At 39.5% G+C, this 26292-nt stretch overlaps 2 protein-coding genes across 5 annotated transcripts in view; both read right to left on the minus strand.

Moving 5' to 3' along the window:
• myo3b (myosin IIIB) overlaps positions 1-4690 on the minus strand; it is a 110289-nt gene extending 105599 nt beyond the window's left edge. For all 3 annotated transcript variants that reach the window (XM_084725169.1, XM_084725168.1, XM_084725166.1), the window contains exons 1-2: positions 4557-4690; positions 4362-4398 (exon numbers count right to left, since the gene is read on the minus strand). In XM_084725169.1, the coding sequence (XP_084581295.1) occupies positions 4362-4398; positions 4557-4563 (44 nt within the window). In that variant the 5' untranslated portion in view covers positions 4564-4690. The remainder of the gene's footprint in view (positions 1-4361; positions 4399-4556) is intronic.
• A 3527-nt stretch (positions 4691-8217) lies between these two features.
• The window catches only part of ubr3 (ubiquitin protein ligase E3 component n-recognin 3), a 59521-nt gene continuing 41446 nt past the window's right edge, over positions 8218-26292 (minus strand). For both annotated transcript variants that reach the window (XM_084725171.1, XM_084725170.1), the window contains 9 exons: positions 22763-22868; positions 19400-19500; positions 18267-18391; positions 13092-13199; positions 12745-12870; positions 12312-12491; positions 10632-10841; positions 10301-10440; positions 8218-9383 (listed from right to left, as the gene is read on the minus strand). In XM_084725171.1, coding sequence (XP_084581297.1) covers positions 9266-9383; positions 10301-10440; positions 10632-10841; positions 12312-12491; positions 12745-12870; positions 13092-13199; positions 18267-18391; positions 19400-19500; positions 22763-22868 — 1214 coding nt within the window. In that variant the 3' untranslated portion in view covers positions 8218-9265. The remainder of the gene's footprint in view (positions 9384-10300; positions 10441-10631; positions 10842-12311; positions 12492-12744; positions 12871-13091; positions 13200-18266; positions 18392-19399; positions 19501-22762; positions 22869-26292) is intronic.

Genomic DNA, 26292 nt, shown 5'->3' on the forward strand with positions numbered 1-26292 from the left:
AAGATACATTTGAGGGGTCACAAATGGGGTGGCAAATTTTGTGCATTTTCCTTAAAAGTGCTAACCATTGATTAATCAGTGAATCATTTTTTCCTGTGTTTTTTTCTCTTGTTAAGTTTCTTTATTCAACAAATGCTTCCCCAGGCAAAACAACAACAAACATAATAAAGTGAGACGATGGGGAGCAGCTATAGGACTCCAAAGTTAAGAGAGATGTTTGTTTTAATGCTATGTCAAGATGATCGCCTTTTCCATGCAAAGTTTTGTTTCGTGTTACTGTCTGCTCGTTTAATGTCTGCAAACTGAGCTGTCAATGAAGCACCAGTGAAAAGCGGTGAAGGACTGAGGAGGGTGAGCCGGCTCAGTGACGAGCATCAGATTCAGGGCAGGAGCAGAGAGAAAGGCAGCCGAACGCTCAGTTTTCTCATTGTTTCATATATGCACGGGTGATGAAGCTCTGGAAGACCTAGATGAGCATATGCCAAGTTTCCCAGGGTTGTGTTGTTATGACATATGTAATATATTTACTGTATCATAAACTGGCCATTAAATGTCATCAGAGATTAAAAAAATATAAGTTGAAATAGTGACTTCTCCGGTAACATTAGAGCCAGTATGTCAGCCTTTGAAATTTCCATTCCAGGACGTCTGTTTTTGTTTTCATGTTTATTAGAGTTAAAATTCATACTGAATGTTCATCGTATGAGTTAGCGTCTGTTCATGAGATGCTGATGCTGCCTCGTTTCGTTTCAGAAATGTTTCTTCAATCGTAGACCCGTGCTTTTGTCACAAAGTCATCAGTGCTGCTTTAGAACAGGACACCACAGGTCCACAGGATGGTGACGCTCAGGTTACCTTTTGTTTACCATTCTCTGTCAGCATGCCTAAAAAAAGGGATATCGTATCTGGTGTTCAATGCGCTGGCCAGTGCTTCTGTGTGACACTGTGACATAGTTTTAAAAAACAGCTCCACATAAGATCTGGTATATGTGTATGGTTACAAGTTATTTAAATAATAAAACGCCCTCCAACATTTGCATTTATGGCGCATCTACATAAATTCCCAGCTTCAGCGATGGTTGGAGGTGGTAACCGCTTTAGACGATGTGAACAGCTGCAGCACAGGGACCGTCTTTGTCACCAGAAACAGTGAAAAGTAAAAGTGAGTAATCTAATTTTCTGCTTCCATCAAACTCGCACAATCCCACCCTCTCTGGTAAAGCCTTACGGGCACTCCACTTGGTAAACCCTTTGGTAAGTCTGTGGAGAGAAAAAAAAAACCTCTGAACTATAATCCCTTTTAAGGGGATATGAAGAGGCTTTGCAGTAAACCTCTAGTAGCCACGAGCCAGGCCGAAAGCACGGTGCCCTTCTTCTCACCCTGGACGACCAAAGCCTCACGCGACCAGAAGCAAACGCATTTTTTTGAAGTTTAAACCCCCGAAGCTGAGCAGTGCACCTGCATGATTAATAATCTCCGAGTGACAATGTTGGATACACAAAGCATCAACCTAATTAACAAGAAGCCGACAACATCATCAAAATAATCAATCTAAAAACCTGAACCACTGTCAGAAATGACTCTCAGTAATCACAGATATTGCAGCTGTTTCAGCAGCCACTGGGATATGATGCAGTGCAACAGTGTACAATGCAATGCTCTTATCTGTGCAACATGCAACAAACTGACTTATAAATTAAAGGTGATTAAGGTTACTCAATCTGAGCCATATTCTAAGGATAACACAGTTTTTTTTTAGCATCAAACTCTCGTATCATTCGCATAAAATTGAGGATTATAACCCCACTTTTCAGTATTATAAGATTGCTTTAGCTCAGTTTTTATAACAAAGTTTCAAAGTGCAAAATTCCTCTGAATACAAATGTGTCCTTTTAAAATGTAAAACACTAAATCAGACGCTCAGTCCCCATATTAGCTTAAGCTTTGGTGCTTATTACTGAATCACTGCAACAACCACTGAAATACGTTTCAAATGTAAAGCAGTTTGATTACTGTCAAAATTTTGCATTATGTTGCATAAATTGCAGTGTAATTTTATGTTTCCACCGTAGCTCCCTGCATTTTAGATGATAAGCGAATGTTTGATTTCTTGATATAATATAAAGTAGAACAACTAAATCAGAGGTTTGCAAAGTGACAGGCGAGCTTTCCTGAGGGGGCTCTGAACAGTTTCAGTGAGGAGATCACATAGAAACTAAATGTATGTGATTTGTTTTTTTTTTTGTAAATCTACACTCATTCTGAATTTGTTGCTTCTAACAAAAAAGTTTGGACAGGAGCAACAATTCATTCAACAGGTAAACAGGTTAATTAGATAACAGGTGACAGTATCATGATTAGGTATTAAAGAGGCATCATCGAAAGGCTCAGCTGTTCAGAAGCACTGACAAAGTTCACCACTTTGTGATTACCTTCGTGGGCAAATAGTTCAACAGTTTAAGAATACTCTTCTCAACTTCTTCTTAACACGAAACAGCAAAGAATTTATGGAATTCACCAACTACAATCTATAACATCATGAAAAGATTCAGAGAATCTGTTAATCTCTGCACAGGGGGCAGGTCTGAAAAACAACACTGAATGTCAGTGACCTTTGACCCTTCAGGCAGCACTGCATTAAAAACTCACATAATTGTACAAAGGACACTACATGGGCTCAGGAACGCTTCGGCAAACTGTTGTCAGTTCACACAGTTTTATCTCTGCATCTACAAATTCAAGTTAACACTTCATCATGCAAAGTGAAATCCATGTATTAACAACAACCAGAAACGCAAAGTGGAAAAGTGTGCTGTGGTCTGATGAGTCCGAATTTAAGACTGTTTTCAGAAATCATGGACACCCAGGCCTCAAGGCTGCAGAGGAAATGGACCATTCAGATTGTTACAAGCACTATCTTCAAAAAACAGCATCTGTGATGGTATGGAGGTGTGTTAGTGCCTGTTAGCATAGTTAACTGTCACATCTATGACAGATACTGAAAGGTACAAACAGGTTTTGGTGCAACATATGCTGCTATCCTCACAACATCTTTTTCAGAGACGTCCCTGCTTATTTCAGCAAGACAATGCTAAGACACGTTCTGCACGTTACAACAGCGTGTCCTCATAGTAAAAGAGTTCAGGTACCAGACTGACCTGCCTGCAGTTCAGACCTGTCTCCTATTGAAAATGTGTGGTACATTATGAAGCACAAAATACGACAACAGAGACCCTGGACCACTGAGCCACTGAAGTCATGAATCAAGCAAGAATGGGAAAGAATTTCACCTCTAAAACTTCAACGGTCCTCAGGTCCCAAGCACTTTCTGAGTGTTGTTAAAAGAAAAGGTGATGTAACACAGTGACAAACAAGCTCCCGTCCCATATTTTTGGAGCATGTCGCAGGCATCAATATCAGAATGTGTGTATATTTACAAAAACAAACAAAGTTAATGAGTTTCAACATAAATGATCTTGTCTTTGTACTGTAATCAACTGAATGTAGGTCCAAAAGTTTTTGCAAATCATTGCATTCAGTTTTGACTTACATTTCACACAACATCACAGCTTCTTTGGGAAGTGGGTCTGTATATTTTCAATAATACAGCATATGCCTACATCATATATCATCTGAAATACAGACCTTTGCACGAACTGCATTTATTTCCTCATTGCTAGGCTATGTGAGTTAGTTAATGTTTGACAGCATCTTTATTGAGCATTTTATTTTGATGCAACAATTATTAAAATTCACTGATAAGCATGCACAATGTTCTGCTGTTATGTTAAACTCACTATGCGCTGCATATTTGATACAGATGTCATTTTGTGTGGTTTTGAGACCAAAATCAGGAGTATATTTTTACATGCTCTTATATATATAGTTATGTATATTTTGTCAATTAAAACCTGAGCCAGAGCAGCGAACCACAGCAGCCATACTGATGTTAAATAGATGAGTAATCACAGGTGTTACCAATGATACTAATTAAGGCCATGTTTGATTTAGTGTAACAGAGTCTTTCCAGTGAGCCAACGTGCGCAATGGAGAGGAACCTTAATTAGTATCATTGGTAACACCTGTGTTTAACCTATTTAATGCAAAAACGCTGCTGTGAAAAAGGTCTGTTGTAAAATACTGTCATAAATGTGTGATGCTCTATTCTAGCTGTAGTTTTAGTTAGATATTCACAACAAAAACTGTTTTTAAAATGTGAAAATGCTAAACAAAGCAGTTTCTAATGAACGCTGCTGTGTGCAAAGTATTTAACAATGTAAAACTCATTTAAATTTAAGTCATAATCCAGAGAAGCTGACTTGTCTCTGCAGGCCTACTGATGAGGAAACATGAGTCCTACCTTGACTTTGCTGCCTCGGCATTTCCATCTCTAAAATCTGCAAAACAGGGGAAACATTTTCAGACATCAGCTGATAACTGCTCAGTCTTGTATCCATCTTTTTATATCCTGTCCACACAGTCTACACTGCAGGTTAAGTTTTACATGAACCTTACTGTACTGGCTTTAACTTATAATTCTTAACGTGCAGCTTACCGTCCATAGCAACATATCCAAACTGATTTGCCTGTTTACTCAGTGAAGGGTTTTAATTATTAACAGTACAGACACCTGAGCTCACTGTCCTGCAGACCTCAAGCTCCTGGCTGACCTACATCACCTCATGCAGCTCTCAATGGTCTATTCATGCTGCTCTGTACCTACCTGGACAGCGAGGAAATGAGGAAATGTCCAGTGGTGCTGTCTGTAGCACCGCCTGTAACAACAGCATCTCTCTGCATGAAGTTTGTCGCTCAGTGTCGGTGGTTTAACCGGATAAAATTCCTCCGCCGGTCAAAACTACAATGTTTGTTCTTCTTGTCTAATTGGCAGAAAACAGAGGCTTTGTGCAGCTATTGGTGATTAACCAGAGGGCCTCCCTCGTTTATGAAACCTCGACCCAGTTATCCTTGAAATGCTCAGTCACATGGCAGTGAGGTTCCTTTCTGTTCCTATGAAAAGACCTAACAGTATCTACAGAAATCAAATACTTGTGTGCAATTTTATTCCTCATGTTTTATACATTAAAAAAACAGACAAGTTGTGACATTTAAAGGGACAGTTCACCCCAAAATTAAAAATATATTTTTTTCCTCTGGCCTGTAGTGCTGCTTCTTCATCTAGATAGTTTTGGTGTGAGCTGCTGAGTTTTGGAGATATCAGCTGTACAGATTTCTGCCTTCTCTCCAGGAACTAGATGACACTCAGCTTGTTGTGTTCAACACCTGTGACTATGTTTACATGCGCACTAGTTTTCCTCTAATATTCAGAACATGGCATTATTTTGAATTTGATAAGAGTTATGTAAACAGTATATTCCAGTTGGATATTCTGAATTAGGCCTAACTCTGAACAGAGCATGCTGGGATCATTCTGGTTTTAGGACCATTCTTTGGACATGTAAACAGAAAATTCAGAATATGTGTCTCAGTTGGGGTTTTGTTTGCGACACACAACCTCTTCCGCTCTGTGCTGTAAACAAACCAAACAGCCAACAGTTTTCTGGAGTAGAGATGTATGCACAAAATAAAATCACAAATTTGTGGTTGTAGGGAGAAACACACCTTCTTTTAAACATTATTTTCCTTGCATCCTTGCATGTAAAGTCACGTGTTTCATTGAAAAGGGTCACGAGTTTTGATGAGATGAGCTCCAGTGAACTGAGACCCCTGGTGGACAGTTAGAGGAGGAGGTCTGTCTCCTCACTGCAGCCCGCATCAGTGGATTGAGTCTGGACAAAAGGCCGTTATATGAAGTCATCTGTGAGCTTTATGAGACTGAGTCGATAGCTGCCATGAAATCATCTTTCCTCTTGTCAGTCGAGCACTCGTGTCAGTCAGGTTTCTTTGAAATTACTGCTAGAAACAAAATGATAGCATTATCTGCTTTTTCTAACAGCACAGAAAAATGAAGGATTTGATACATAACATAAAACAAAAGTTAAATAGCTTACTGGCTAACCAGAAGTCATTTAGCTTACACATGATGGCTCAGCAGAGAGGCTCTAATTTCTCTGAAAAACTTGAATTATCAACTGGAGTGAAAGAGACAAGAGACACATCATAAAACTCAACTGCGTTCAGTTTTCTCTTAACTTTCTTTAAAGTACTTGATTATTTTTCTTAATCCATCTGAAAAAGACAGTTATTTAAAAAGTCAAACCTGCCAAGTTTAAAGTTAATACTGAATCACAGGTTGAATTAGATGATACAGCTTTGGTGAAGCAGACTTCAATTTAATCTTAGTTTATAGTAAAAACTGTTTAAAGAGGGTTTAATTTAATCTTTCTTAATTTTAAGCTAATTTAAAAGTTTGGTGCAACATAAATTGATGATTTATTTGGCTTCAAAAATAAATCTGTGTTGATGCCACCCAGACTTTTTTATTATTAATTTTTTGAATACTTTATTGTATCTTTCACGACCAAAACTTAACTTTCAGTTCACATTGTCATTTTTCAATTAAATATTTTTCTCAAATGATCCAAACTATTGTCCTGAATGTGGCTCCACAGCAGAAATTCAAACTCAAAACTGACCAAAAAAAAAAAACAGGGACACAAATCAGTGTGATTATATTTTATTCACATATGTTACATTTTGCATTAAATGTCCAAGTCATACTTTCTGGTCAAACTCAGAAAGTTTGAGTCAGCACCTACAGTAATGTACTGTATTCTCTCTTCATTCATACAGGAGAACACACAAGAGCTTTCAGTTACAATTTACACCCATTACTTGTTGGCTATTTGGTTGCGGTCATTTACAAAGTGGGTACTGCAAAATAAAGAAGAGAGGAGAAACGCAGTAAACAGAAAAGCAGCATGCATGAATTCAAGAGGAAGATTGTTCAAGTGTTAACTTGCTCTCTGTAAAGATTCCTCGATGCAGCACGATGTGGCCCAGCATTTGAAAACCAGATATCAGCAGTATGCCGTTTATCACTCGAAAAAATTAATCTTGCAGGCACGACTGGATAAATTTCCTCTCTTCCAGAAAAAAAAAAAAAGATGATAATCAGAAAATTAAGTAGCTAAGACACTTAAATAATGGTAGCTTAAAGGATGTCATGCACAGTGTATAACGGATACTCAAGTCTGATAATCTTGTAATGTTGGAATGCAACTATAAATCACAACTAGATGATGCATGAGTAAGGGATAGTCATCACAATAAATGTTCTATACTGCAGTTAGGACTCGACAATCAAAAGCATAAAGGGAAAAACTTTTCTTTGACAGCACAGGAAGATGACGAGTATTGGCATTTCGTCTCAAAAACAACTTACATTTCACTGAGTTTCACATCTTGAGAGAACACGTTTGACAGAACCAATAAAATATTTCTGCTCTCTCACGGTGCTCGGCTCTGCCAGTGCAGCCAGACACCAAATCTGTGCAATGACATTTCCTTTCCTTACAAAGAGTATGCTACTTAAATCCTGGATGTTTGACTTCAGGTTTTTGTGGAGAAAATGACAATGAACCATCTATCGCTTTAAAGGGACAGTTCGGATTATTTGAAGCGGGTTTGCATGAGGTAGGTGTCCGCAGTCAGTGAATTAATTCCAGCAGATGGCAGCTGACATGTCCCCAGTTTGGAGAAGCGGAGAGGAGCACCAGTACGGAAGCTAAGTCATGAACTGCTGTAGACAGGGTCAGCAACAAAAGGTATTTTAGCCACTTAAAAAGGTCCACCTAGAATATTTTTACCACTTACCCTTCTCATCAGACAGCCTCTTCTGATGGGAAACTCCTCTTAAGTTAAATATGACTCACTCCAAACCAACCAAACTTCATTGGTGAAATCAGTAATTTTACCTCGCAGAACACAGAAGTTGCTGGTCCGCCGCTGCCTCAATCATTCAGAGTGCAACTTAGGTAAATCTGAATGAACCGTTTAAAACCAAGCCACATAATAACTCCAACAAACAAACAGATTAAGGCAACGGTAGACCAGTGACTCCTGTAAAGTTACCAGTTCCACCTATGGAGTTTGGTTGGCTTGGAGAGAGCGACATTTAGCTTCTATAACAGCGGTTTCCTGTCAAAAAAGGCTTTCTGACAGCAAAGTAAATCTGTGAAAATATTCTAAATAACTTAGACTTAACCTAATATAGATTTTTTTGGGATGGCCTTTTTGTAAAGTGGCTAAAATACACTTGTTTCTACTTTGTCTACAGCAACACATTACTGACTGACATCCATGGAAGTTAATACACTGACTAATAAGTGCCTCATACAACCCACATCATATAATCAGAACTATCCCTTTAAGCTGTCTTGGTTGGCATTTGAATTTATTCTTTAGAAACAAAAAGCGCAGATAGGGCAGGACTACGAGAACTGTAGTGAGCGTAATGAGATGACCGCACACCCCCTTAAACATTAAAGTGAGTTTGAGTCAACATTCCCAGTCATCTACCATAAAGTCAAAGCACAACCTTAGAAAAAAAAAATCTTCACAAAAGTTAAAATTACTTACTTGAACAATGAGCAGCAGCATTTATTTAAATATCTAAAACTTATTTTAAACAGCAAAAAACAACAAAAAAAAAAAATTCCTGAGGATGGATTGCAACTAGACCCATAAAAAGAGCCTTTGCTTGTTTGCAAAAAAACTCTAGTGTGTTGATGGGTGGACTTGTCCTGCCTACCATCACATGTCAGCAGACAATGAGTGCACATTGCAATAACATCGCTACACTCATCAGGAGCTTGAAACTCATGCCAGCACAGCAGAGCACATTTTGATAAATAAAAGGGATATGCATTAACATCGTCTTAAATGGTGCAAAAAGTAACCAAACTTTGCAGGGACATTCAGCACTTGATATACTTTTTTTTTTTAAACCCAAATAAATACAACAGGCTTCAAACGCCCGTCCCAAACCAATTGAATTTTGGGCAAAGTTGTGCTTTTTGCTTTGATCTTACCAAATTCTGTTTTTTTTTCCCTGTTGAAAACCACACAATAAATCACTTAAACACACACACGTGTTAATCTTTAGGCATGATTGTACACCAAACTTCACATAAACCAAGGCTGTGGCAGCAATACCCTCACTGGATGTTTGTGTTTATCACGTTAAGAGTTCCCAAATATTTTGATCGAGGCAGACACATAAGCCAGGGAAAAAACAAAACAAAACAAAAAAAAAAAACTTCTCCGTCACGGGTTGCTGTTTTCAGTGGACTTTGGAAGATCTTAGAGTCCATTATAGTGAGGCCCCCAACGCTTATTGATGTGATCAAAGGTGTGTGAAACCCACTGTTGCTCCAACACTCGATACCTCTCCTCACATAAGAAGAGAGGTTTGCCACGGCTGGAGAAAGGCCAGAGGGGAAAACAAGAGTGAGAGCTGTGTTTGTTTTCTCTGCAGCAGCAACAAGTATTTAATAAGGAGCCGTGCCCCAGCTCTGTACTTGATACTAATTTTAAGACGGTTTTGAGCATGTTGTGTGTTCGTACTTGGAAAAAAAAAAAAGTCTGTAGATAAGGGTTGGGTAGCAAACCATTGTGCCAATATGGTACCGGTTCCTTTATTCCCGGAAGGGCTGAACAATTTATCAATATTTTATCAATATCGTGACTTGAGACTAGATATAGTCCATTATTTGTCTTTACCCACTCAGTTATTATTTCCATGTTACCGATGATTATTTGTCAAAAATATGTAATATTTGATTTTGTCCATATCGGTGAACCCTACTATAAAATTATTATTTGCACTGTAAGAGAATTTATGATATCTTATTTTGGACAAAGCATGTATATCAGGACATACATCATATATTGCAGAATGGTCTTAAAATATCAAGATATTATTTATAAGCCATATTGCCAAGCTCTAATGTCCGATATCAACTGGACTGAATCACAGCGCTGATTATGGTGCCTCATTTCGGTGCTTTGATTAAAATAGTGGCGCTCTGGTGTGGATGTAAGAGACGCATCACCAGACCGCTAGTTAACATTACAGCAGCACTCTCGCTACATGGCTCCAGTGGCAGGAAGCCTTCCGTTAGCTAGCAGCTACCTCAAACACGGTTAAAATGCCGAGCTTTACATTGTAAAGTGTGGCTGTATAAAAACATAAGGCACCATTTTCACTTCAGTACTATAAGTATATAGTATAGTTTTATACGCTAAGTATGTGTAACTGAAATGGGACACAGCACCAGAGAATTCAAATGTTTTAACTGCAAAAAGTTTAGTAAACAATAGTGTGATGTGTCCTACCGTAAATCGCGGTCTTCCTCTCCGTGGGCATCAAGGTAAACAGAACCCCACAGGCAGAAACGATGTCCACGGATGATGATGATGACTGAGGCATTTATCAGGAGAAAGATGCCTGTAGCTGCACCACAATGTTGGGAGTGCTACAAGAGACAAAACATTTTTTATAAAATGATCCCGACACTGTCAAACAGCTCTGTCAATTTAGCTTGAAATTAGGTATAAAACAAGTCATGTTGTTAGAATTTAGGTAATAAAATAGCTATAAAGCTTTGTATCCCCAAAAATGGTATTTGGGCCAGACCATTTTTGTGTTACGTGCTCAGACACTTACCAAAACACATTCACAGGTACCCTGCTGCTTGCAGCACACGCCTTTGAGACAAACAAAGGCGCCACAAACAAGGCAGAGTGCAGGGTCTTTTGGCACCTTTTTGCAGGCAGTGCAGGCCTTCCTGTGATAGTACTGGAAGATGATATTGTAGTTGTCGGGTAGCTGGAGAAGGCGGGGCGCTGCCCACTGAGGATCCTGGACAAGCAAGGTCTTCAGAGGAGAAGACAGAGTGAGAATAAACTGTGAAATACACAACAAACTTTGCTTCTTTGTTTTTATGTTTTTAAAATAAATCAAAATCACTGCCAGACAACTCTCAATGAAATAAATTCATCAAGTCTCATCTTTCCTAGTTTTTTATGACGTCCTTTGCTGTGAGATGTAACAATAAATATCGTCCTGTGTTAAGTATCAGCAACCTAAATTGACAGGCGAGACTCCACATTTTTCACCAAATGATGTACAACATCCAAGGTTACTGCAGCACTGAATGACGAGGACGTAAGACACATGGCCAGTTATGCAGTCACTGTCCTCAGAGACACCTTGTCAACCAAGGTCCAAACTCATTTCAGAGTCCCAGCAGCACTTGAGTCACATGAATCGTTTACAGAACATCAAGTTCAAAACACACAGTCTGAATATTTAACCGCTGAGAGAGTACTTAGCCAATCGAAAACTCAAGTTCTCATTCGACAAAATGCTGATATATTCTGAATTTAAACTGATGCTGCACACTGAAATCCACAGGGAGGAATTATTATAGTCCTTCTGAATGGTAATTTATGTTCACATTCATTATGTTTGCATACCTGAATATAAGAGGAAAACTTTATTTACAATTTACATGAACTGTTAACTGCTCAATTTCTTCACAATTCTAAAAGCGTTTGAAGTCTCGTCCACATGTTTTTATGATTTTATCTGCTGTCTTTTGTATGAATCATGGGTAATAAGGCTTCGAATACTCATGAGCCTTCATGGTACCAATGGCACCACCTTACAATAAAACTACCTTCATAAATACTTCATAATTAGGTTATTATTTAGGATATAAACTAAAATCATTATGAAACAATGACAAACAAGTTATCACTGTGGGCTCACTATTTGGCAAGATCTAGTTACTGCTACAGCTCAGTACTATTGAATCTTCGGTGCCTGCTGAAAAGGTCAAGATACAGAATACTGGCAAAGCCTTAGGGCATGAATCTGGTAATTTGATATACTGAATATAAACATATGCTGATGGTGGTTAAATGCAGTAACTTATTAACAAATATATGATAAAGGTGATGGGTATGAATGCTGTTGATGGAGAAGACAAGTAAGTAAGCAATGAGATCTGAGGTTTAACAGTACGGATAAATATGGGCTCACTATTTGGCAAGAGACAGGTCCTTCCCTCTTTATCTAATCTGTTGTAACAACTTATTAATGAGTTATTAAGTGTTTATAACCTAATTATAAATCATTTATAAGGGCAGTCATATTGTAAAGTGGCACCAGAACAATGATACATGGTAAAAAGTTGAAAATTTGCGAGTATTTCATTGCAGCAACAGACCTCTCAGGGTTTTAAATGTATTTGAAGCTTAAATTTCACTGAGTTTGAGAGAAGATCCTGCATATATATTCCCTTCGCATGCACATCCTCAGGTCTGAACTTCACATACGTACCAATGATTGCTCAGCCTGCATCTGAGAGAGCCCTGTGACCTCAGCGCACCACTGTGACACCAAGTCAAAGGCGCTGACCGCCCACTGCAGACATGAGGCACTGAGCACGATCGTAGAAGGCTGAGGGGCCGACGGAAGGAGCCCCAAACACACAGCCAAGGACGAGAACTCCTCCTCCTCCTGAGAACACGCAAACAACAAATTAGCTGGTGAGGTCACCGTCTTTGCTTTCGTAACCACCCTGTGATTTACGCGATTTAAGCCAAAAGATCTAAACTCCAGCCGACCAATGTGCTGAAACCCCTCATGTTTCGTTTATCAAGATGTCATGCTGTCCTTATGAGAAATTTCACAATAACGTGCACAAGATAAACAGAAATAGTGACCTTTCTTGCCACAAGGATACATAGGGGGTAGGGCAGATAAGACATACCAGGCAGCCTGTTAGGTTATCTCCGTAAAGGTGATGCTGCAGAAGGCAGGAGAGGCGAAGGAAGGGCAGGCAGAACTGCTGGAGGCTGAACTCGATAGACTGTGGGGACCACACACTGGAGATCAGCTGGAGAGGGAAACAGCAGTAACACTTGATCAATAACCCGCCAACAGCTCGCTGATAATAGTGTGATGTATATCTCCCCTGGAGATTAGTGAGAGATATTAGACCACCGTCTCTCAGGGTAATGGCCAATTCATTGTTTGAGAGAAAATGAAAAAGAGCAGAACAAAAGGGGAGAGTTACTGTATGCTCCGAAGGGCTAAACAGTCATTTTAGTGACTCACCATTGAGGTTTCTTCAGCGTTCACCTTGTAGACACTCTTGTCCTTAGAGAGCTCACTGATAACATGACTGAGCAGCGCTTCAAAAGATTTATCAGCGTTTGCAGCATTCTGTGGTAGAAAATCAAAATGCAGAATGTCAGACATATGTAATAACATCTGCAATCAAAGAATAAAAGGGAAATGTAATAACATTTGTAACTGAACATTAAAAGGGAAAGATTTTCACTTTAATCTACTCTTTAATCTTGTTTGTTGGTCAGCAGATATAAGCTCCAATACATTCATTCTCTGTTTGCGATAAATTAAGGAAAAAACATTAAACCAAAGTATTTTTATTTAGCTGGCTATACGAAACTCTATGCCTGGTCTCAAAAAATGTCTTTTGATGGGAGACAGATGGAAAACTTTGCAAAATTAGGCATCAACACTCCAATCATCACTGAAGCCATGACAAATACGGGTCAACAGGAGAGTTGCAATGACTAGTTGATTAGTCAGTTGAAAGGAGTTTAGTTGCCAACTACTTTGATTTAATTGTTTCAGTCATTTTTCAAGCAAAAATGTCAAACATTTGCTGCTTTTCTTTGTCATTTATGACAGTAAATGAACGAATGTTGGTTGCTGGTTGGTCAAAAGAAGAAGTTTATTTACTTGTTATTTGGGTTCTGGATTATTGCAATGAGTTCCATTTACAATTTTTGTTTTTTTTAATATTTTTAGACTAGGGTGGTGACAAAACAACACCCAAGTTCCCCTTGGGTTCACATATGGAAGTGATGTCATAATTCTTTAAGCTTCAGTCATTTTCCTTTACATTATTTCTTTCTTTGTTGTTTATTTTATGTCATTCTACTGACTTTATTGAGCAATTTGTAAAAAAAATAAAAAAATAAAAAAAATAAAAAAATTGGTTGTCAGAATTGTTATTTTTGCAAATTTGTTTATTGACTGATTTAATTTGTTTCTTGTCTGTGTTGTTTTAATTTGGCCATGTGAAGCACTTTGGGGTTCATGTGTGAATGAAAAGTGCTATATAAATAAACCTAAAATCACAATTTATATTAGTCTATATACAAAACCATTATATAAGGGGGGCACCAGGGAAAAAAGGTTGGGAACCACTGGAATAAACAATTAATCATAAAAATAAAGTGGTGGATTAAGCAATAATGAAAATAATTGTTAGTTGCAGCCCCTGTCTACCTGCTAAATTTGCCCTTAATCCTGGAGTGCATGTGTAGTTTTACTGCCATGAAGAATTAATGTTATCTAACTGTTAAATAAAACCATGTTTTTTATAGTCCACACACAACAATGAAGCATCCTCTTTTGGTTGTTGCCCCTGTATGCAGACAGGTGACAACAGAAACAACACTGATTTCAGTGGCTTCAGTGAAGCCTGTGTCTAAACCTCTGAATCACTGCCCACATTTTTTTCAGTGTTTCAAACAGGCCATTTTCCCCCACTTGGCAAAACCGACCAGTCAGAGCTTTGTAGGGATTAAGAACGAGGCCCTGAACTCTCAGTGCCGGAGCCAGAAAATCAGCCTAACACATTAAAAATAGTGACAGAAAAATGGCAACAAGTGTGAATGAGATTTACACAGACATTGTAAGCTGACTTACAGAACTCAACTCTCAAATCAGCATATTTCTTCTATGGCCGTGATAAACGTTAACTGCTCGTCGCAACAACAACCACAGCTTCTGTATGAACCAAAAAACAGCCGAACAGATAAGTGTCTCAATACTAATTTCTCAGGGGCAAAAACAAAACAATCAACCAAAGCGGTTAAAATGAGCACCAGATCGGGCTGAGAAGTGAAGACAAACAAAAGGTTGAGTCTGATTGTTAGAGTTGCTTTAACGTGCCTCAACACAGATTCTATAAATCTCTTGGACTTTAGTAGAAGACTGAACATTGTTCTCCCAAAAGATATTCCTTGATTTGAGTGAAAGTGCTGTATATTTTAAGGCCATGACATACAATTTTTGTTTTAATTTTACTTTCAAACTAATTTTAAAATTATTTCAAAATTATTTCCACTGTTGAAATAATTCACACATTAACACAACACCTTTGAAGGTTTTGTTCATATCCCCCTATGTATCCCACTCAATGGTATGACCCGCATGCATCAATTTCCTGCTGTAGAGTGAAAACAAGAGTGGTAAAGTGCCGGACCACTTAATGCATGTACATCTGTGGTGACTGTGCAGGTAGATCAAAGCAAATCAGAGAATAGTCTTAGTTATTGTGTAACTAAAGTTTTAAAAAGTAAGTCCTGATCATTAAATATCTGATTTTAGATCAAGGTTTGGTTTAACAGTCTGCCCACTCTGACAGACCACTAGGATCAGAGGGTATTTCAACATTAATTCACACTTAGCTGACCTACTTTCTAATACTGGACCTTGTAAACAGCATGAGGTAATGTAGGAAAGTGGAGCTAAAACCGACCCGTTTTCTACTTCGCTTGGCAAGTAGTAAAAGCTTGCATAATAGGCCAAATCAAATACTCTTTAATTAGTCACCTGAATGATTTCACAGATGGATAAGTGCTATTTCTTGCAGAGATCATGTATCATAGCCGGAAGGGCTTCAGAAATGGATGAGACAATAAAATGCCCCGTAACCAAGGACAAAAACACATAAAAAGGAAAATAAAATGGCCACGGCATTATCAAACTACAGTGAGTTTTCAAGTATATGAATGTCACAAATCAGACTATATAATGCAGATCTGAATGCCTCACTTGCACATCTTCCTGGTCCTCCTCAAATAGTACAAAATGTATAAGTACAAAATGTGCTGCACTGTAGAATATAATGACTTACGCACAATAAGCAGCAGACAATAATTCTTTCCTTACAATATAACATCTGATAAGAGGTAGAGACATTACCGACTGTGAGTTCTGATAAAAATTCAACTGGTTTGCCTCGTATTTTATATAGAGGAGAAGCTGCAAGCGTTTATCAAGCTGAAGGTAGAAGAATTTAAAACAGCAGTCTTATCTCGTCTGCTGTCCTTTGTCATAGATTTATAGGGGAGGAATTTCAAGTCCATGGATTTCCTTCCTCGAGGCTCTGATCTCTTTTCACACTGCATATTTTGTAACAACTTCAAGTTAATTAAAATGGCGTTCTACCAAATATGGATGCCGTCCTCATTGTGGATTTGAAATCCATCTTAATGACAGCTTGTGAATGCGTGCACTACTGTTCATGACAGAGTAGTAGGAAGACACTAATCCACACCTCCATTATTGATGGAAACACCCTAAAGGGGTTTCAGCTATTTGTCTTTTGACATTCAAGCCAGCTCCTCACTAATACAGATTTAATAGACTGAAGACAGATAGCCAATTAATGCAACACTCTCCAGCAATCACACTTTTCCAGATAATGAAGATCGATACTGTCAACTGTGGTAATCACATAAATGAATCCGGAAGGGGCTCAATTCATCTCAATATTAAGTCATACGCAACGATTTACTGTCGTTGTAGAGTGGTTCTAGGGAACAATCAGAGGATGCAACTAGTTAAACAAGCACAGGATACAAGTAGACGTCTAACAACCTCTAAAATATTCCCCAGCAGGATAAAAAGCTCATCTGAGAGCAGAAAATACAGTGATGGTCCTCCTGAGTAGTTATCTTGATCACCTTTTGTGACCAATGTTGTACTAAGTTTAAAGGGCAATTTTGGCACTTTTCATGTGTGTCCAGTCAGAGTTGATGTAAATGTTGGCAATATATTCCACAGTGCTGCTATATTGTCCAAGAAAACTGAGTTCTCCTGCTTGCTTGTGTGCTGTGCCAGCAGTGCCTACATGTACCAGGATGCATTGCATGTGAGCTTCTGTCGTCCACACCCATGTGACCTCGTATCACCACCCTAGTATATACCTATTACTTTGCTGGTGAAAACATTGCGTCAGATGACAAAAATGCATATTTAGCACAGCTTCTGGCTACCCAGAGCTGGAGACTAGAAATCCAAGCTGAACTAGCCTGTAGTTCTTCCTTATACACAATGACATCACTGGATGCAGGAAGAATAACATATTTTGCAGCATTAGAACTTAACTTTCTCTGTCAATGTAGCACGCACAGAGGAATTTTGTGTTTCAATTACCTACATTTACCATCAGTGTTGAATGGACAGCCAGATGAGAAGTTGAGGATGCAAAGTTTTTTTGGCCAACTTTTTGATTAGGGAATATACAGTCATACACTGACTACAGGGGCCCATTGAGGCAATCCACTCAAGAAGCAAAGGAAAACCAAAAAACAAATCTACATCATACAGAATAAATATTAACACAAATGAAATAATGGGCAGCATATTTGATCACTTTGAGGGAGATCACAACCTGATCTACATCACTGAAAGACCAAGACAAAAAGGACACACTATCCAGCCCAATACTGGAAAATTCTTCCAATACTGCCGAAAATGGGGGATCAGGTATCAGCGAGTATGCCAGTCTATGCATCCATCTGATGGCACAAATTTCTGTAGCCCCGACACAGGCTCCTTCTAACTTCCCCGCAGCATCCCGAATGCCAACTTTTATATGGTCCGGAGAAGGAAAGAAATGCCAGCTTTACCTTGGCATCAGATCTTGTTACAAAATATGTGTTATTGCAACCAGCTCATGGAAGTCTGGTCTCTGAAGTCTGAAGGAGGACAAGGAATAATCCAGCAGATTGTGTATTTCCCAGTTGGAGTTTCGCCAGGAGCTGCCAGTGGCCTAGGTGGAGCTAATGTTTAAGCTGCAAACCTGACTGACTGACAACATTACTGGTGTATATATTGTAAATAATCACTGTTTTTGAACTGCGAATATAGTTGTTATTTCAATTTTTATTTGTGAACTGGACTTGGCTGAACTATTTTGGGGTTGTGGGAAAAAACAAAATTCACTATTTTTCAAGTGGATTGAACTCTTGGATTTTTTTGTTGTTATTTTTTAAATGCACTGGTGTCAGATCAGTGCTTGGTATCGGCCAATAAGCAAAGTTCAGGGATTGGAATCAGTATCAGGAAGCAAAGAATGATCTAGGAACATCTTTGAATGACATTAGAAAATAAATGAGATGGCACTTCATATTCATACATGGAATATTAAGGTCTCAGGCTACTCTAATGTGATTCCAGTTTTACCTTCTTGAGCGCTCCAGCTGTGCCCCAGGCCTGCCTTTCTTCTGGGCTGAATTTGGTTGAGAGTGCAGCCAGAGCCTGAGTGAACTGCAGGTTGTACAGCATCTTCACCACACAGGTAAAGTGCTCTACACAGGAAGAGAAGGTGAATGAATGATTTCACAACAGTATTTCAATATGCAAGCATGTTTTATTTTGATTTTAAACTTCTGAGGCATATAAAAACATGCCAGGTCAAGAGGGTTGGCAGCTATTCACAGGAGCATTGTATTTGGTTTGTCAGTTCTGCACAGAGAGCTTCACTGAACAGTGTGCAGGATAATTATCAGAGTGTTTCAGGTGGAAAATGTAGCCCGAAGGATACTTAAGTTTGGTTTAAAGAACAACAAAGAGTGCCATTTGTTTTCTTCGACAGCAAAGGGCCGCTGACAGCTCTACTCTCCTGGTCACTGTGATGAGTGTCGGTACACACAATTAAAACGCAGAACTAAAAAAAGGAGGCAATCATTTTTTAGCAATCAAGTGCAAATGACCCTTCAAGGACTGAGCGCACCTCATCCTTTTAAACAGAGGTATCGTAACCCCATTTAGAATGCTTTTGCACATTAATTCATGTGCACCTCTCACCCTGCTGTAAAGAAAAAAACAAACCTACAATACATAAAATAAGAAATAAATACCAAAAATCATGATGTATAAATACTAGGGATATCTAGCTATAATTCAATCAAAAGCTACATTTTTCCCATGTTCTACCGGTCCTAACTGTCCCTGCTAGCGGTCAACCTAATTCAGTCATCACTGCAACGATCCGCCTGCTGCGACACGTCTCCCATTAAACATGACTGCAGTGTGTTGGGCCAGGTCTTTAGGTGGCCCTCCGCCTTTTTCCAGCGAAGGAGTAAGATGGAGGAGATGCAGGGACAAGCCACAGATGAAGGGCACACGAAGGAGGTGCAGCCCTCCCATCACCAGGGTCACGTCTCTCTGATCCTCACAGCATCAGGAGCACAGATAAGAGACGCGAAATGCTTCTTTCCAGCACTCAGCCCTGATTACTACCGATAATGGGGCTGTCCTTGTGGAGCAGCCACTACTCTCTCGTGGTGTCGTGATGCAGACCTAGGATACTGTACCTTTTCGCAGCGGCTGTGGCATTGTTAGCACAAAGATAATCAGGAGGGATGGGACATCTCGAAACAGCATGGGTACTTCAGGTCTCTCTTCATCAAAGCCACTGCAAAGCATGCAAAAGAGTTTTTCATTAAATCACAAGGTAAGGTACCGTATATAGTTGGTCACATGTCAAATAGCTATTGTGATGGAGAAAAAAAAAAAAGAGTTCATTTATTAACTAAAATCAATCAATTAAAATCTATCTAATTAAACCACATAATAAAATCACTGTTTGCACTGTCACTGTTACCTGCCTCATTCAAGGGCCTTGATTTATAACACGTACAGGAGGTAGAGACACTAGCTCATTATATTTGTCTTGTTTATTCATTTGCCCTCTAATAACTTAAAGGGAGCAACTGTACTGCAGATCAAATACCGAGTTGGAGCCATAGATGGTATATTAAATTTGTTGAATCCCTTTTTATACGACCTATGGTTGAATCGTTTCCGCCTGTTCCCTCCTCCTCAGACTCATGGAAGCTCAGGCAGGCTGCAGGGACACTGCAGGAGCGCAGGATACGGGCAGGATTGTAGCTTGACGATAACAAGCAATGACAGGTCGTCCGCTGCAACTTGATGAGTTGTTTACGCCTGTCAATTGTCTGTCAACTCAAAGCTAAACCCGTTATCCTGAAAACAAAAGCCCACTGCTTCAAAAATACACTCTGGAGTTTGAGTTCATTGACTGCCTGTCTCACTGCCTGCCAGACTCCAATAACATATTGCTCAATTTAACCTGAATAAACATCTTCTAAAAGGTTAATCATGATTTCTTATGACTCATTAACACACACTCATTCAGCTTTCATTTTAACTCATAAATGTTACAGCCTGGAATAGAAATTTCAAAGGACACCACAGCTGTGGCATTGTTGTCAGAGAAGCGAGAGTTTTAACTTGTGCACGTGTCCTTAATCTCTGATGACATATCACAGTTATTTTCTGATTTATTGCAGTAAATATATCACATTTCTTTCACATATACATTACATTTCTCCTTTAAATTATTTAACTGATGCAAAAATGTTTCACTGTAAGAAGCAGAGCCTGTCTTTCCTTGTGCTCGCAGTGATTATTGAGGTTTCAACAGTAAATTTTAAAATCCAACAGTGACGGAACCTCTGAGAGAAAAGAAATTACTCCTCATTCTTGCAATCATAATATTTTTAACTGTCTCTTTCTCTAAAATATCGCACAAGCAGTTTTCTCTTTCTGGCCTATCACGTGTGAATAAATGCGTATGGAACATTTATGTACACATCACCTATGTCTGAATGCCAGAAAGCCATCACTTGAACAGCTTGATGAAGGCAGCAATGTGACGTATTGCATGTCTGAAAAAGACTTTAGAGCAAAGCCTGTGTATATAGTTTTAAATTTGCTTAACAAATGCATGGCTTGAAAAGGCTCATTCCTTCCATTTCCCAACCAACTTCCTCCTTAATGCAGCCCCAGTTACATGTTCGTATTGTGTGCCATCTCCATTTAAATGTCTTCTGTTCTGTTGACAATCCAGCGCGGTTCCACTCTGCTCTTGAAAGGACTCGGGGGGGCGGGGGGGGGTTTGAATGAGAGGAACTGCACTTAAAGAATAATACCTTCCATTACCAAAGCACTCACCAGTTAATTCCACTGTGCATTGGAGGAAAAGCCTCAGAGGATGGCGCTTTCAACCCCGCTAAGACCACTGCATACAAACGATACTTGCATGTGAAATCTTCATATACTCCTCTTTGGTTTATCTAGTACCGTTTTACACCTAAGTTAGCGCTTGCATGCAGGTTTTTTTAAATGTGGGTAAACCCGCTAAAAAGAGGTGATCGCCTCTTTCTCCCACTGCCACTAGATCCATTTGCCTTTCAGTTTTTTCTGATGCGTGCCAACGTTCAGCTCATGTCTGTGCAGGAAAGCAGAGAGAAAGACACTTTTAAAAGTCTCTTTGTGTTCAGCTCTCATTACTTTTGAAGCTTCTAAGAGAATCTCTGCGGTTTGAAGTTTTGTTTCTCTCTTGTATCGCTTTTTGCACCTTTAGGTACCTGCTTTACTTCACTGTTTCATGTTCGCTTTCAGCTGACAGGAGCTGTAGTAAGTTACTGCTGTTGAAAACCCAACAATTCCCTGATTTTGCTGCTTTATAATAAAAGCTTTTAGATAACAAAAAAAAAACCAACAGGGGACTTTTATTGTGAAGAATTTATCGGATGTTTATGCACTGTTTTACAGCTGCTTGACAAGACCCGAACGCTACATCAGTTAATACACACCTTCAAGCGGTGCAAACTCTATTGTGTTGGGCTGACGCACCAAGTTGAGTCAAACAACGTGTATGAAAAAGGGACAAAAGAGTTTTCGCTGCCTCCACCGTCACATTTCCATCACTGCTGATCGGAGCTGGAGCCATAAAATACCAGTGACGACTGCAGTCATTTGACCCAGGACTGAATGCTGAATGTACCCTTTCCCGCTGCAGGAAAAAGCCACATATTTTTGCGTGCTAGTGGTTTTTTTTTTGTGGAGTGTAAAAGGAGCTTTATAGAAATCAGGCAAGAGCAATGTTTTGAAACATCTCTCTCTGTCCTATTTAACTAAGCTAGATCAGGTTGACTGCCTAAGGGTGTCAATGACAGTGCTCCCACCCGAAACCCTTACAAAGTATTTTTAAACACCAAATGGCTCCACTGAGAATACAGGATGACTGCGAGCACTTTAATAGTAACAGGTGTAAAAGCTGTCTTACAACACTAACAGGGAGGAAAGGTTGTTCAAGCTCATCCTGTATTGTTAAGTGCTGCCAGTTGCTTTTTTCTTTTTTAGACTCACTTACAATCCTGACAACCAAACACATTTGTGCATAAAACAGCATGTTTTGATGCACAGGAGTGATTCGAGGCAGATAAAGACAGTGTGTGTGGTAGTAACTACGTCTTTTGTATTTTTGTTAAATATGGGTTTCTGTTGAAGCCAGTTGAGACAGCTGGGAGCGGAGATGCCGTGCTCATGTGGTGTTGGTGTGGCGCAGTTGTTCTCAGTACAGTGAATTTGACAGGGTCGTTTTGCTCTCCGTGGAGTGCCCGGTAATTTGCCAGATGCAGCAATTATCGGTATCTATGGAAACCAAGCACGGTCCCTTTTCTGTTTTTAGCTCCTCTTTGTGTGGAGGAAAAGCTGTTGGGGGCAGGAGGAAATGGTGGTGTTTAGAAGGAGAGAGGAGAGAGGACAAAGTGGCACTTTGATTGCATGTTTATGCGAGGGTGGAAAAGTGTGAGGGGAAAGTAGAGCCTGAAGAATGTATGAACAGATTTATAGATTTAGTCACTCACTCTGTCTCTCTGCATTGTGTAACCTGAGTCAGCTTAGTCCAGGGGTTGTAGGCTGAATCAATGCTGTACAGACGCATGTGCATGGCCAGCACATGGAACAGCTGATCTGTAAGAGGAGGGGGGGAGAAAACAAAACAAAACAAAAACACACTGTTGTTACGTTCCAACAAGGTCTGACAGGAACAAAACCAGCAAGTGTCTGTTTATCTCCACTGTCACACCCCACCAGCAACCAGTGTAGATCAGATGATGAAAGCGGTTGACTTGAACGGACCGCGGGCTAATGGTTTGGCTCAGATAAAACCAGGCCAGGCCAGATGGATACATGGTAGCGCTCGATAGCCTTGAGCAACTCTTTGGTCAGGTCACACCTGTTCACTGTGAAACTAATGGAACATGAAGAGAGACCTCCCGCACGAGCACAATCTCTCGTGTACACACTTGCTTTTAATAGCAGGACACTTGCCAGCCTCGATTGTCTTTATCTAGACCAAGCCTGTTACTTTTATCAAAATTTATGATATAGCGGCAAAATGCAGCAAGTTGGTCCGCTCATTTTAGATGCTAAGTAATTTATTCCAAAGTGGAGAACTGCCCTTGTCTTTGTTTTCAGTCCTGAAATCAATTAACCTACGCATTTTAATCATGAACCCTCCAAACCCTCTTAAAATCCAGAAATTAAAATTGCATAAGAGCAATAGATTTAAGTCACCTATGTAACATGTCTGAAACCAGTGACACTAAACCAATTAGTTCCATTTAGTTTCATCTTTAGGTGAATGCAACAACATTCTGTATATCCTAAACCTTTTTTTCAAAGAGCAACACTAATCCTATTTGATTTTGTTTTACAGGGAATTATGATGCTGTAATGCAGCAAAGTGCCTCAAATAATCAGCTCTGCAATTTGACTTGTGAGAACTGTCAATCCTTAGAGCAACACTGCCCTCCACAGGTGCACAAAGACACAGCACAAAGAAAGCAAAGTGTCTGTGTCAGTCCTTCATTGCATCCCATCTGTCTTCACTACGATGTGCTTCCTCTTTGTCCTCACCACCACTCAACTCTTACCAAGAATTAACCTGGAAGAGGAGAGGTGAACAAAATCACAGCTGTCATTTCCAGCTATTGTCATAAAATTGCAAACTGTATACAGATGGAAAAGGTTTGCTGTGAGTTTCAGGTCCAATATCTGATCGCAGCTGAGCTTCCTGTAAGCGACTGGTGTCACGACATGTGAAAACATTTTCAAAAAGGTTAAAATCAGTCTGCTCTGACAAACCTGCTACAATTTTGACAATAAAGCGAGTTATTCTGCTTCCTATAGGCTACTACAGAGACAACTGTGAGACACTGAAGTGCAAAGGAGAAGAGGGGACTGTGAAGCAAAAGAGAAAGTTTAGTTTAAGATACATGTCATCTGCACTCCCTGTCACAAGTCATTAAAATCACGATCAGCTCTCACTTTCTTATTGCTGTAACAGTAAAGCAGTGTGCCCTTTGATATTTCTAGTAGCACCTGACTGATTGGTTGACTGATATTGGAGCCAGTGGTTTTGTGACAGGGCTGCATTTCACCTGGGCAGTAACAGTACACAAAGTAATAGTGCACAAAAAAACAACATAAAACACCAGGATTGGGAATTCTTTCAGTATCACTGTTTCAGTAAAATTGGACCATATCATCGCAAAAAAAATTGATGATTATATTATAATTTAAGACTCTTGGAAAACTCCAAACTCAGTGTTAGTGCATGAATTTACCAACATCAACACTGAACAAGTTTTCCAGCTGGGAAAAACCAAGGCTGGATGTAAACTGTGCTGGTTTCAGAGTAGTATCTGTAGGTTATCCAGATTCAGGTATTGGAATCAGCTCAGAACTTTAAAAAAGTGGATTATGCATCTCAACTAGAAAATAAGCCTTTTCCACAGCAGACATGCTGAATGTAGGTAAAGCAGATGTAACATTAATCATGACTCTGTATGTGACAGTTTGCCAGCATGCAAAGCAGCTAAGTGGAATTCAGTCATCTTTTGTTTTATTATTTATATCTGTGCTTTTCCTACTGTATTTCCCAATAGGCCTGGCCTCATGTCCTCCATATGATCATACACAGGTCTGCATGTAAATTCACACAAGCCACACAAAACAGAGTTAAATAATACAAATAGCAGCTGTCAACACTCACTAAGTACTGTAAGTCTGCATAACTATGGTCATTATGATTTGCGTTTGAACTCCCAGAACAGTAGCTGCCACATAGTCCCCAAGATTATTTCAAATATTTGCAGTTAAATAAACCAAGGGCATACTATTTAGAAGCCGGACTCTCTGGAGTTGATTCAGCCCATTTCAAGGGAATTGAAGGCAGTTTTCCTCCGTGGTCTCTGTGGTATCCTCATCAGTTGAACATAAGAAGTGTCTACTGGGAAACAGGCTTAGGAGCCCCATGAGCTCTCACAGTTAGCACACGTCTGCCGTTTTCCTTTAAATCCATTTCCCTAAGAAGAACGAACACTAATGTACTGCAACTGAGTAAATTTGGTCGTCAGCACGGCTACATGGTTAATGTAGCTCACAAATGGCAAACCTCCAGTGTGAAATCTCTTTTCAGCCACTCAAGTATGACAGGCCATTTCACTGCAGCAGCCACAACTTTGACAGAATAATTAAACAAACAGAAAAGGGGGTGTAGTCTGTACAACAAAGTTCGCGATGACACCTTCATACACACTCTCTGTTGCAATATCCCACAAATATTTGAACAGCTGATTGAAACTGAAGATACAATCAATGTTGGTAGTGGCTGATGTTCAGGTTTTTCTTTGATTTCAGCTAAGATCAGTTTTCATCCTCCCCTAGATGCATGCCCTTGTCAGCTGTCACACAATCAACGAAAACAGCACTTGACCCATTTGTCTGCTTCATTTACTCTGACTGCTCTCAACAGCTCGCCTGGGACAGCATCTATCCTTGCCAGCCATTGCTAATCGACCCTTTGTTTTTTCTCTTATAATGGTTCAGCTGTAACACGGAAGAACGGGTTTGATCTCAAGTCAGACGCTTTATTAAATAGAGGCCCGTGGGAAATGACGCAACATATGTCACTATATATGTCAACTTAAACAGCAAAATACACTGCCTGGTCACACACTCTAATATTTTGTTGGCCCACCTTTAGCTTTGATTTTCATTTTCCACTGCATCATTTCGATAAGCTTATGCAATGTCACAGAATTTACTTCTGTCTGGAGTTGCCCTCATTTTTTGCCAAGATCTTGTATTGATGATGGGAGAGTCTGGCTGCTACATAAAGTCTTCTCCAGCACATCCCAAAGACTCTCAATGGGGTTAAGGTCTGGACTCTGTGGAGGCCAATCCATGTGTGAAAATGATGTCTCATGCTCCCTGAACCACTCTTTCACAATTTGAGCCTGATGAATCCTGGCATTGTCATCTTGGAATATGCCCGTGCCATCAGGGAAGAAAAAAATCCATTGATGTAAAAACCTGGTCATTCAGTATA

The sequence above is a fragment of the Lutjanus erythropterus genome, chromosome 8 (assembly GCF_056507025.1).
Source record: "Lutjanus erythropterus isolate fLutEry1 chromosome 8, fLutEry1.hap2, whole genome shotgun sequence".
Classification (NCBI taxonomy): domain Eukaryota; kingdom Metazoa; phylum Chordata; class Actinopteri; order Lutjaniformes; family Lutjanidae; genus Lutjanus; species Lutjanus erythropterus.